General features: G+C 39.9%; 1 protein-coding gene across 1 annotated transcript in view; it reads left to right on the plus strand.

The window, feature by feature from the left end:
- Positions 1 to 4,786, plus strand: part of IPO11 (importin 11) — a 155,017-nt gene extending 150,231 nt beyond the window's left edge. The window contains exon 31 of the mRNA XM_033110715.1: positions 3,369 to 4,786. Within this exon, the coding sequence (XP_032966606.1) occupies positions 3,369 to 3,533 (165 nt within the window). The 3' untranslated portion in view covers positions 3,534 to 4,786. The remainder of the gene's footprint in view (positions 1 to 3,368) is intronic.
- The last annotated feature ends 8,805 nt before the right edge of the window (positions 4,787 to 13,591 follow it).

The raw sequence follows: 13,591 nt of genomic DNA on the forward strand, positions 1-13,591 counted from the left end.
TAGGCTACATTGTATAGGTTACATAACGTATAGGCTACATAACATATAGGTTAGGCTACGTTCCTTCACATAGGTGAAGGAATTGCATCAATTACACTAGGTTACCCTAAATCAGTCATATTGCGGCTTGTTTGTTATCAATGCGTAAATCATTATACCTGTAAGTAAATACGAATTTCTTTTTTACATTATCTTTTCATTTTTGATGTCTAGTGTTAGTGATCCGTATAACATCTACAGTGTTTTGTATCATATAAGACAATGTTGATGGGTAGGTACTGGCAGATGATCCATCTTGTGAACAGACAACATACACTTATAATGGTATTCATAAATCCAGTACAGTACTGTAAACGTATTTTCTCTTCCTTATGATTTTCTTAATAACATTTTTTCTTTTTTTCTAGTTTACTTTATTGTAAGAATACGATATATAATGCATATGACGTACAAAATTGTGTTAATCAGTTATTTATTTATAATACTTGGGTCAACAGAAAGCTATCATTAGTTAAGTTTTGGGGGAGTCAAAGTTATATGCAGATTTGTAACTCCATGGGCAGGTTGGTACTTCTAACCCCTGCATTGTTTAAGGGTCTACTATACTTGGCTGGACGACTTAGAAAAAAAGTATTTTACTCTATTATTTTGAAAGGAGAAGTCTACTTCACATCTACCTTTGCTATATACATATTTTTTCCAACAGCAGATTTATCTGAATGATAATTTACTTATTACATTAAAAACCTAATTATTTTGTCAGGAACGTACCACCCAGCAAACATGGTAGGCATTCTTTGTTTTTTTCACATTAAGTCAGATAATTAAGTTTATTAAGTAGGAATTGTTTATATTCCCACCTAATAGTTTTGGAAATGCTGTTATTGACTTCAGTGTCTCTTAATTCTAGTGATTATAGGCACTGTTACATTCATAGAAATGATATCTGGATTTTTCGTGGATGTGTAGCAATGATTCTTCTGTGGAGAATCATTTGGTCCATCTTTTTCATATGATATTTCTTCAAAAGTAGGTATTAATAGCTATGATTAATGATTGCCTACCCCAAGGCAAAATAAACATTTATTTGCTAACACGTGGGGGTTTTTTTTAACTAAAAAAAATTGGTTTTTAAGCTCTTTTACTGTGTGCAGTTGAAGAGTTTGTATGTCCCTGTCCTTTTCCTTCCTTCTCTCCTCCACAATTCTTCTTCTGAAAGAGATTAATGCTTTTAATCTTTGCATGTCTGATCAATACACTTTTTAAAAATATTATACTGGTGTATTTTTATGCTGTACCTTGAGGATTTAGTATTTTTTTCCTTTTTATTAATCTGTTGGAAATTAAAGTGTGGAGATGTGATAAGTTTTTTACAACAAATTAAAAGAGCATTTAAACCACACTCTTAATTTTCATTTCTGTAGTTGGAGTGACTTGTTGGACATTAATTTCAAGCTCAACTACTTTTCACTTACATTGTAGCAGATAATTTTAGTTATAGATAATTCATGATATTTCAACAAAGTCCACATCCTCTTTAGTAAGAGAGGTCTGTTTCTTAGTAATTAAAATAATACTGAACATTACTGCATGTTGTGTAACAGAGCAGATACATTTTTTTAAAAATTTTTATTGGGGAATATTGGGGAGCAGTGTGTTTCTCCAGGGCCCATCAGCTCCAAGTCATTGTCCTTCAATCTAGTTGTGGAGGGTGCAGCTCAGCTCCAAGTCTAGTCGCTGTTTTCAATCTTTAGTTACAGGGGGCGCAGCTCACTGGCCCATGGAGGGACTTGAACCGACAGCCTTGTTGTTGAGAGCCCACAAGAGAGCAGATACTTTTAAATGTTCATCTTCAGTTTCTGTGCATTTTGTAGAAGGATGTCTCCAGGCTTGTGAACGCAGGGCTTTGTGTCTGTAGTTCTTGGTGTTTCTTCTCCTCCCCAACTTCCAGGGAAATGAGGATGGTATTACCCTTGCCCTGGATTTATCCTGGGACTTGAGAATGGTCACATAAAGGGTTTCATTTCAAAGTCACGCCACCTATGTCTCTGCTTCTCAGTTATGTTTTCATTTGTGGTCATTATTTTAAAATCTATTTGCATTGCTCAAACAGGAGATATGATTCAGCTATTTCATCTACCTAGAATGTAATTGAGTGTCGGAAAGGAAAGGGAATTTCTGTGTAGCCATATTGGGCACAAACACTCATGCACTTTACTTAAAACCTTGCAGATGTCCGGCTGTACTGATAATGAGAGAAATGTACAGCTTAAAGCAATGGTGTGTTTCTTTTCAATTCTTAAATTATAGAGAACTTCAATAATGTTAATACCGGTAGTAACAACAATTCCAGAAGCTGAAACTCTTACACCTTTTACAACTGGTACAAATCATAGTCCTAAAATTGTCTATGCCCTTTAATCTAGTAATTCTTCTGAGACAGAGATAGATATCCTAAGAAAAGCAATCTGAAATGCAGAAGAAAGGCTGTATACATAGTCACATGACACTGTGTTCGTGATAAATTATTCAGCAAAATCATAGTTAAATTGTGCCATGATTACTTCAACATGCCTAGAACAAAAAGACACTATGACAGATTTAGAATTCTTAAAATGTGTTAGAGTAGAATTTTTTGCGTAATGACATAAATGCAAAGAGCAGGACTAATTGTATGTCCGTGTGTGTGTGTGTGTGTGTGTGTGTGTCCGTGTGTTCGTGTCCGTGTGTGCCTGCTTACAGGCACAGAAAAGAGAAGCGGCCAAAATGTTTCCTGTGGGTTGTTGTCTGTAGGGTGTGAAATGATGGGCTATTTTTAATTTAATTATATTTCTTTTGTTTTCCAAATATCCCAATGGGAGAGGAGGAGTATGTCTTTGTTTGTTTTTATTTATTATTTTTATTTCTCTCTCTTTTAATTTAGAAGCATATACATCAATATAAATAGCATAGCAATCCAGGATATGGGCTTGTTTCCTCTGCCCGTCCTGGGGACCTGAGCTGCCACCACCAACATCTGGTCTTCCAAGGAGGGACCCTGGTCAAGTGTGTTTCAGTGCTCTCCGGCACATTCTATTCCTCTTAGGATACTTTCTAAAGGTGTTGATTCTTTGCATGGACGAACACTCAGCTGTCAAGGAATAGGACAGGTAGCTTATGCTCAGAGGCCCTAGGGAACTGCGGTTAGACTAACTGAATGAAACTTTCTTTGACAAACTTTTCCTCAGTGAAGCTGTGTTAGAGTCCCTTGTATGAAGGGAGGCAGAAGCAGTCGTGTTGCCGTGGAAGAGTACAGAGAATTTCAGTCAGTGCCTGTAGGCGGGACTTGTTGTGCCTCTGACACACTGTGGCTTCTCTCTGTCCCGCAGCTGGCCCTGAAGGACCCGGTGCACACAGTGTCGCTGCAGCAGTTCATCTACGAGAAGCTCAAGGCGCAGCAGGAGCTGCTGGGAGAGCAAGGCTTCCAGTCCCTCATGGAAACCGTGGACACGGAGATCGTCACCCAGCTACAGGAATTCTTGCAAGGCTTCTGAGGCACGTGACAGTGGCTGCTCCCCTTTCGGAAACAAGCCAAGGCCCCCAGCCTGCCAGAGCCTGCTCAGACCATCACGTTCCTTGTGTGTGAAAAGAAAGAGAAGACCACACATTTTTTACTACAAAATTCATCAAATAAATGTAAATCCTGCATAACGAAAATCACAACCTATTCCTCCAAAAGAATTTAATTTTCTATTCAGGAGGGGCCCAGTGTTCCCTAGAGAGCGATTTGATGACAATCGCTGCTTAGTTTCCTGTTGAGAGAAGAACGGTGCGATGACTTTTTAATCATGTGCTGTTAACATTCGAAAAGATGAAGGGTGATGTCTGAGATGTTATTCTGCAACCAAAATTAGTTGAATTTGGCTGCCTTATCCCTTTTTTAAGCTAATGAAACTACTAGTTTGAAAAATGACAGCACTGTTCAGATGCAATTAAAGAAATGTGTGCACCAGGCAAAACTCTATAAACAGTGACAAATATACATCACTGAGATTATCTTGCAAGGGAGTTCCTTTCATCTGACAAAGACATGTTTTATCAGACAGATGCTTTTATTTTCATTCTAGTATTAATAATTTGATACAGGAATTAGTAAAAGGAATTTTTTTTCTCTCATTTTATTTTCAGTAATTACATTTAGTCTGTAAATGCACATTGTAAGGTCCACAGTCGTGAGCCTGTGGTACTGCAGTACCTGGGGGGAGACCTCTGGTTGTGATTTGGTCCTAGTTCCTCTGTTATTCCGAAGGCCAGGAGCCCTGGGAGCACCAAGAAGACCCGGGCAGCCCACAGACCCCGTGCTGTGATATGGCTGTGACAGGATGTTCGGCACTTATCCATCTCAGGCTCCTCAGAGCTGGGGTGCATCCGGGCCTCGATGGGGTGGGTACAGCTCAGAGGACCCAGCAGCAATCCCCGGGTACCAGCTGATGCGACACGTCTTCCTACCTTATTCTTCCCACACGCAGTACCAAAACAGGGAAAAGGAGAAAATAAAGCCTTACTTTGTTTTACTTGCCATTTATTATGAGGAACCTATAAAGCATTTTTAAGGAAATACTCAAAAGCAAAGTTGGAAAAATGTCTGATCTTTCTATAGAAAGTTGGGAACAGTATGTAACTGCAGGAAACCCACTGCCCCTTTGTAAGCTGTGGAACCCAAAATGTATGGAAATATTGGATGTTTTCAGCAAGGGAAAGAAAATGTGGTCCAAATTAAATTTTCCAAAGAGACCTCACCTTTGATCTGTCTGATTATTTTTCTTGCTCCACAAAATACAAGTTCGTAAAAATTGCCCAGTGAATCTTACAGGGAAGTTTTCTTTCCCACACTGGGGTTGGCGCCGTCCTAGTAGGTGGCAGTGCTGCATGTCGCAAATCCCAGTTCCCCTCTGAGTTTCTCTTCTCATTTAAAGACTAAAAGCTTCTGTAATATGACATTTCTTTATCATCTTTACTCAGCCCGCGAGACTGATCTAAGAAGAAGAATTTCTTTTTGACTTAATTGTTTTCATTGGAGGTGCTATTCCCATTAGGGCTATCAGAGATTCTCAAACATGGTCCAGTTTTTCAGGTACAATCAAGTACTCTTCTTTGTAGTTCCTCGCAGATTTCGTTATAATGTCACAGCAAATATTACCTAAATAGCCACTTTGCAAAAGAAGTGAAAAATTTATCTCTGGGAAAGTGTTTGATTCTTTTTTTTTTTTTTTTTTAAACTCAAAGGTGAAAATAGGCTTTCTAAATAGCTCAGAAAAAAAAAATCATGTATCTTGAATTTTTAAGTGCTCAGTTAAGACATAAAATGTAATTATTGATTTACAGATTTCGTTCATTAATGCAGCTTATAGCACACGTTAAGTTTTGGGCAAACAACACAGGCAGGCTTCTGGTTGAACTGTGGCTCCTGATACGAGGTAATGATCATTTTTGTTCCATACACCGACTCCTTTTCTATTTATTTTATATTCCACAGAGTTCTGACAAAGGTCCAGGTGGCCAACAGTAACATTTTAAAGTTTTTATTATAAGTGGTTCCTCTTCTCTCTCCTCCAGTTAATTTAGAGAAATCATTATACGAGTCTATGTACTCAATTTTGTTGAATCATTTGAAAGTAAGTTACCGACCTGCCACCCCCTGAAACTTCAACATACCTCTAAGAATGGCGTTTCTCTAGATATCCACTAATACCATATACATAAGGAAATTAATATTAATGTAGTTATATCTAATAAACAGTTGTATTGCAATTTTCCCAAATGCCTCGAAGAGGCCTTTTATATGATGCCCATTTGTTTTATGATCCAGAATCCATTGAACATTTTATACATTGCATTTGGCCATTTAATTTTAAAATCTATAATAGTCTTTTTTTCATGTCATTGGCTTTTTTGAAGAACAAGACAGTTGTTTTATTGAATGTCCATTATTGTGCAGTGTTCTAATTTTTTCCTCATGATTGGATTCCTGGTAACATATTTGGCAAGAAGACGCCACTGGTAACATTTACTCACCATCACATCACATCAGGAGGCACGTGACAACGTCAGGTTGTGTCTGTTGATGATGCCACAGTGGTTAAGATGGTGCCCGCCAGCCTTTCTGTTATAAGGATAAGTTGTCAAAGAACCTTACAGTCCTAGAAATTTCCAGTGGCGTTTTTGTTTTTTCTTTTTACCTTGGAGCTTTTAAACACTACTAGGTTGCCTTTCATTTAGAAAAAGCTCTGCAATTTATTCTGAACCTAGAAAAGCTGTGTGGCTGAGCAATGGAAAAGAGATATTGAATTTGGCACAGGTGTCATCAACCTTCTTAAGTCTCTGAGACTCCCACCGCTTAGCCAAGAGTTTCTCTCTCTCTCTCTCTCTCTCTCTCTCTCTCTCTCTCTCTCTCTCTCTCTCTCTCTCTCTCTCTCCCCCCCCTCCTCTCTCCCTGTCCCCAACCCCTTGTGTTTTTAACAGGTATGTAGATCTTTGTGTATGCCACTATTACCCGAACTCAGATACCACTAAAAATGAAGGCAAGCGCTGCCTTTCTCGTTTCATTACAAAAACACCTCTTTCAGATTTGGAAACTGTTGGCAAAGAGGCAAATGTGCAGCACAACTTTTTTTTTTCTAAACTTTACAAATACTTTATCATATTTGGGCTGAGCTTAAAAGGCAGAAACATGCCTGACTCTAGAGTGTTTTCCTTTAGCTGGTTTAGGATGAGAAGCTGTACTCTATCAGCTGGCAAAATGAGAGAAGAGAAAATAACCATTTCCTTAAGTGTGAAGTGTTGGTCTTGCTGTATCCATTGGACTTGGGCATCGGGAGCAGCAGTTTAAAATCACCTTTCTCCCCTTGAGAAGAAACTGCATTCTGTCCCAAATGCATCCAAATTATGCAGAACCTGATGTTCATGAAGTGCTGCAAACCAACCCAGCTGTCTACAGACCGTGGATTTTCCTACTATCGCAGGCTGTTGTCTGAAGTTGAGCTTTAGAGCTCTTGGGGTGAGTACCCTAATACCCTGGAATTAGGATCTGAATTTCTTGGTCTGAATTTCTCCATTTTTACTTATGGGCAGTTGAACTCCTGGCCTGAGGGATTCCTTATTGTCTGGAGCACTTGGATAAAATTCAAAACCGAGAGTCCTTGACTACATTTTCTCTTAAATTGTTTCTTACTATAAGAAGTAGTCTCCTAATAGCCAAAAATCTTTGACAAGCAAGATTTGCTCCTTGTTCCGGCTAACGCATGCATCCAATTCATTTAGGCCTGTTGGAATTTATTTCGCCAAGTGTGCTTTGAAGAACTGTCTAATTCAGGAAAGAATGTATGTATCGATGTCTGGTCATCCGGCCCTTTCTCCTCCAGAGTGAAACATTGATTTTCATGCCCCTTTTATTTCCTAGTAGGGCAAAAATAGAATGCAAGTAACTGTTAGAACAGGTATGAGTCCGGTGAGGCATAAAGCATTTATACCTGTCTGCCACTAGGCAGATGGTTTTAAAGTTGGAAATTGGCCTTATGAGTAGAATGCTGCTTGTTGGGGATTTTTATTTCAAGGAGTTAGAGCAGCAAAGTCTGGAAATGAGACTGAGTATTTTCTCAGTAGCTCATAAGTGTGTACCCTGAACTCAGAAGTGTATTGACAGCCAGCCAGGGAATGAAAGTCTATTGACAGGTCTGGAGGTAATCACAAACTAATTATGAGCTCTGTTTAGGCAAGGAAGGCAGCTCGGTTTCTTTCTTTTTTACATTGAAAGGCACATGTCTTGTGCTGTCTGGCAGTGAAATCAATACTGTGAAATGGCCTTTTCTCTTTAGCCTCGTGCGTTCTTTACTACAGCACAATGCATTGAGAATGGCTCAACCAGGTGAGAAAATCCAATCTTTTATTATACTTGCTAGATAAACTTGCTAAAGGCAACTCCGTATGGAAATATGGAAACCCAAACTTCCTGAAGTAGTTGAGGGATTGATTATTTTAAGAGGCTTTTTATACCTTTCAAAAGGCATAAATATCTTGTATAGATATCACTCTTTGTAGATATTCTTAAAGGAACAAGGTAGGCTTTTTATTTATTTAAAAAAATTTTAGTCATAAAATGACTAAAGCAGGAAAGGAGTCAGAGGATGTATTCGACTGATACCATTTCACACATAAGGAAATGGGCCCAGAAAGGTGAGGCCTACAGCCTTGGGTCTCTGGCTCCTCCTCTAATTTACTTTCAGTAATATTTGTTTTTAAAAAATGTTAATGGTTGCCTAAGTTTACAGTATTTTTAAACTAATCTAGTTCTACCTTGAAATAACACTATTTTTCATGCGTAGTGAAGGTACCTTACAACAGTATTCCCTATTTCTCCCTCCCATCTCTTATGATGGTGCTGTCATTCATTTCACTAATCCATGTGCTGTAATCACTTAATACATTGTTACTGTTCCTTTAAACAGTTACTTTTTAGATCAACTAAGGCTTTAAAAATCAAAGATTTGATTTTACCTTCATTGATTTCTCCAACACTCATCTTTACTTAGATCCAAATTTCTGATGTATATAATTTTTCTTTTGACATTTCTTTGTAGAGCAGGTCTTCTGGCAATGAACTCGCTTGGTTCTGAGAAAGTACTTCTCCTTCACTTTTGACGGATATGTTTGCTGGATACAGAATTCTAAGTTGGTGGTTTTTCTTTTTTTGACACTCTTTACTCTTTCACTTCACTACCTTCTTGTTTGTGTGGTTTCTGAAGAGAAGCCCACTATTATTGTTGTCCTCGTTCCTCTACAGGTGACATGCTTTTTCCTTTCTCCTCTGACTTCTTTCAAGATACTTCTCTTTATCTTTGCTTTCCTCTAGGTTGAGTATGATATGCCTAGGTGTCATGTTTTTGGTTTATTTCTGTTAACAGTATTTTTTATGTCTAGTCTTTATTTGTGATTCTTTCTTAGAATTTCCATTCTCTACATTACACGTCTGTTCTTGCATGTTGTCTACTTTTTCCATTAGAGCCCTGGACATATTAATGATAGTTATTTTAAATTCCCTGTCTGCTAATGCTAACATCTGTATCATACCTGAGTCTCGTTCTGATGGTTGCTTGAGATCCTCTCTCATTTCTTGTTTGATCACAGATCTTCATCTGTTTTGCCTGCTTTTTATCATGCCTTGGAAGTTTTTTGCTGAAAGCTGGATGCACTGTGTTGAGTAATAGGAACTGAGATAGTTTTCTAGTGTGAAAGCACTTATGTTAATCTGGCTAGGAGTTAGGCTGTGTTTAATGTTTGCTGAGCTATGGGTGCTAGAGGTTTCAGATTCTTCTGGAGCTCTTGTTTTTGTTTCCCCTGCTGACTTTGGACCTCCCTAAGTATACCTCAGAGAGAGCCCATGTCTTGTAGCTCTTTTGGGGCAATCCACTATTATACTGGACCCCTGTCGGTGTGGTGGTAAGCATGTGTTCTCTAATCTTATGATTGGATCTCAAGTCTCGGAGTAGGGTTGAGTCTGTGACTTTCAAGTGTGTTTCTTCTTGGAGGGCTTTTCCATCCCTCTGAGGTGAGACAGGAAGGCGAAAAGGGGCTGAGTGGGGGGAATGACCATCTCCTCAGCTTTAGGACCAGGCTCTGGTAAAGCCTTTCCCCTGGGGAGTAGGCAGGCTTCTGTTATGAAGAAAGCGCTGGGCATATTTCGCAAACATTACTCTGCCTCCACCCACCAGAGCCATGAGGGAATCTTTCTCTGACCTTCACCATGAGAAATCGGTGAGACTCCTGAAGGTAGTGCTCCACATAGCAAGGTGCTTTCCCTCCGACCGTGGGAACCCACCAGTTTAGAGCTGCAGCACTTATGCTCCAGGGTAATAGATCTTGGCTGTGACTGGATTTACCTGTTGCTCCACATTTCGGGGAGACAGTTTGCCCTGCAAAGTCAATTCTCTGATGAGTTCAAGAAAAGTCATTGGTTTTCAGTTTGTTGAGTTGTTTTCCAACACTTTCAAGCCCTTTATATGTTGGAGCTGAAATAGTCCATTGTAATCTCCATGTGGCCTCCTATTGTCTAAATAATCTGAAAGAGAAGAAAACTTCGTCAAAAGATTAGCAATTTTGTTTCTGAAATAATTTAGAAATAGCAACTGAAAAGCTGATAAAACATAAGAAAAACCTTTCAAGCAAATCACATGGTCAATTACTTTTTAATAATAGTTTTCCTCATTATGAAAGCAACACATGTTCACAGTCAACAGTTAAAAATACTGTGAAGTATAGGGACGGAAATATAAATTGCCCATAATAATCTTGCTACTCAAAGATAACCAGTTAACATTTTTCTGTATTTTATTTTTCTTCACTGTATATAGATAGAAACACAAGCCACCCAAATTGGGAATCATACTACTACACTTTTCCCCCGAAAATAAGACCTAGTCGGACAATCAGCTCTAATGTGTATTTTTGAGCAAAATTTAGTATAAGACCGGGTCTTATATTTTATAAGACCCGGTCTTAATTATAGTAAAATAAGACCGGGTCTTATATTAATTTTTGCTCTAAAAGACGCATTGGAGCTGATTGTCCGACTAGGTCTTATTTTCAGGGAAACAGAGTATCTATCCTTTCATTATTAGCCTACTGCCCTTTTATTTACTGAGTGTTATAGTTAACCATTTTCCCAGGTCATTTAAATATTCTTTAAAAATACATATTTAGTATCTGCATAAAAATCCATTGTAAGGATGTATCACCTGTTTGAACATATTCCTGTTATGGACATCCTTGGTCATAAATCCTTCTGTACGTCTCTTAAAATTTCCTTAAAATTGCTAGAAACAGAATTACTAAGTGAAGAGTTACTAATAGTGAGAAGGTACTAATATTCTTATGCTTTTGATATAGGTCAACTGGTTTTTGGGTGGCAGAGGTTTTCTCAATGGAGGTGGCCCAGGGGCTGTTGGGCATCCCATGGGACTCATCTTCCTCTTACCTTCAGTTGGCACCATGGAGATGCTGCCTCTGACCCCACCTTTCGTGGTGTTAGCACACAATAGTTTGTGATATTCGAGTCTCATATTACAAGAAACAGTACAGAGGAAAGAACCCACGCTTTATAATCTTGGGTGAGTCTCTAATTATCTACAACTTAAGTAATTTCACTTTCCTGAGCTTCTTCATTTTTCCCATTTGTAAAATGGGAATAACTTTCTTTCCAGGTGGTTGTGAAAATTAAATATTCATTCAACTTTCATTGAACTAATTATTTTGTGTGCCTGTATACGACAGGTACTCTACTGGGCGCTAAGCATACAATGATAAACAAAAGCACACAAAGCTCTTGTTTTGCTTTGCTTTGAGCTTTCCGTCTATGTGGAAAGGCATCTGTCAAATAACTCTTCAAATAACTGTCAAAATGGAACTGGCCTTGAGCTCTGAGAGGATCTGATAGGCCGATCTGACCTCAGGGAGTTAGAGAAAGCTAGGCATTTCTGTGGAGGAGCTGATGGAGGTGAGATGCGAAGAACGAGGAGGTGACTGGGCTAGAGGGTAGGACGGACAGTGAGTGTTCTCCTCGGAGGGAGCAATGTATGAAGAGGCTCTGTGGCAGCGTGAAGGAGCGAGCACGAGAGTCTGCGAGGGCTCCCTTGTCTCGAGCCGGAAGAGCAGGGGAAGCACGGTGTGGGACCTGTCTTTCGTGGAGTCTTATAGGCCAAGTTAAGTGTTTGTGCTTTTCCTAGGACAAACAATAGGAAGCAGAGAGAGCGTGGAAGGCAAAGGATGGGTTGAACAGGCAGTGGGATGGATTGCGGGTCCTAATGAGGTTAGAACAGTGATTGCAGGAGCGGCTGATAAGTGACTTTTAGGACTGGCAGGTGGAGGTAGTGAGCTGTGGAGATACAGAGGTTACAGCTTCAGAAGGAGCCGTGTCGGTCATGACAAGGGTCAGTGTGGGGCTGAGGAAGAGTTCAACTTGATTATATTAGTCATTCCTCTCCTACCCTCTGCAGCAGGTCACAGCCCAAAGGAAAAGGTTTTCTGTTGTTGTTTTTGTTTTGCAAAAGGGAGGGGTAATTGTCTTGAAAAACATGTCTGCAAAGCACCTGGCACACAGTAGGTGCTTTACAAGTGAGCGGGTCCTCATTTGCCTGCTGCTGCTGCCACTGAACTGTATCCTGGGTCCGTGCTCTGTAAAGTCATTTTAAAACTTCTTCCTGAAACTGAACAAGAAATGCCCATTATACTAAATTCAACTTTATAATGAATAATGTTTTGGCAAGGTTTCTGTGGTGTGGTTTAAGTAACATCTTGTAGTCAAAATCATTCTCTGGACTGCATCTCCAGTATTTAAGTCATATTCTGGTCATTGTTTTATCTATATTCATCCACCTTTTCAGAAATACGTCCATTCTTTAACATGAGAAATAGAAGTTGTAACAACATCCTGAAAGATAGTATTCAGTCTACTAGGACTGCCATAACAAAGCACCACATACGAGGTGGCTTAGAACAACAGAAATTTATTCTCTCATAGTTCTGGAGGCTGGAAGTCCAAAAGCGAGGTGTTGACAGAGTTGGTTCCTTCTGAAACCTGAAGGGGAGAAGCCTTCCTTGCTTTTTAAACCTCCTGATGTCCTCTGCACTCGGCCTTCCTTGGCTCGTAGATGCATCATTCCCATCTCTGCGTCTGTTGTCACGTGGGCACCTTCTCCTCCCGTGTCTCTTTCCTCTTGTGAGGATAACAGTCATCTGAACGAATTATATCTGCAGTGACCACACTTCCAAATAAGGACATATTCTGTGGCACTCTGGGTTAGAACTTCAACCATTCTTTTTGGGGGGGACACAATTCAATCCATATCAGAGGTTTAAAAAAAAAAACAACACATTAAATATTTCTCTGTTCACTGGCCCGATGATAATGTGTCCAATAACTAAAGGGTCATTTCTGTGGATGGAATTGCAGCCCTAAAAATAAAACCTAGATCTGAATGCACTCACGAAGTGTGGGATGAGTTTCGCCTTGATTTGAGGCCAAATCTGCAGACAGGAGCGCCTGGCTACTTGGGGTGGGGAGTCTGAGTGATTTGGTGAACACAGCCCCTCACTGGTCACCAAACTCCTTGCACGGCTGTGGGGAGAGTGTCCCAGAGAGCAGTTTCCAGGCTCGGCCTCACGTGGAAAGGTGCTGACTCGGGTAGTCAATGGCCGTCAGCTGTGGCTAATTGACCATCAGCTGTAACCAGTTAGCCAATTAGCCACTGATATAACTGCCACGGCTGTGTTGGTTGGTCAGTCGGTCGGTTTGCAGGAAGAGAAGCGGACAGCAGGTTGCAGGTCGTGTGGATCTTGCCTCCAGTGAGACTATAGTGGTATGACACCCCTATCTATGGCTCCGTGGGTGTTCCTTTTTGGCCTAACCATATCCTGTGTTGTTCTTATGTGGGGAGCGGGAGCTGAGACCCCACCTGCTGCCCTGCAAGACAACGGGAGTCGAATATTCAAGGGCTATTTACTAATCTTGCTTCAAAATGGTTGCATGAAAGTGTAAGTGATTCATTGCCACATCTTAAAA

This window comes from Rhinolophus ferrumequinum, chromosome 7, assembly GCF_004115265.2.
Source record: "Rhinolophus ferrumequinum isolate MPI-CBG mRhiFer1 chromosome 7, mRhiFer1_v1.p, whole genome shotgun sequence".
Taxonomy (NCBI): Eukaryota; Metazoa; Chordata; class Mammalia; order Chiroptera; family Rhinolophidae; genus Rhinolophus; species Rhinolophus ferrumequinum.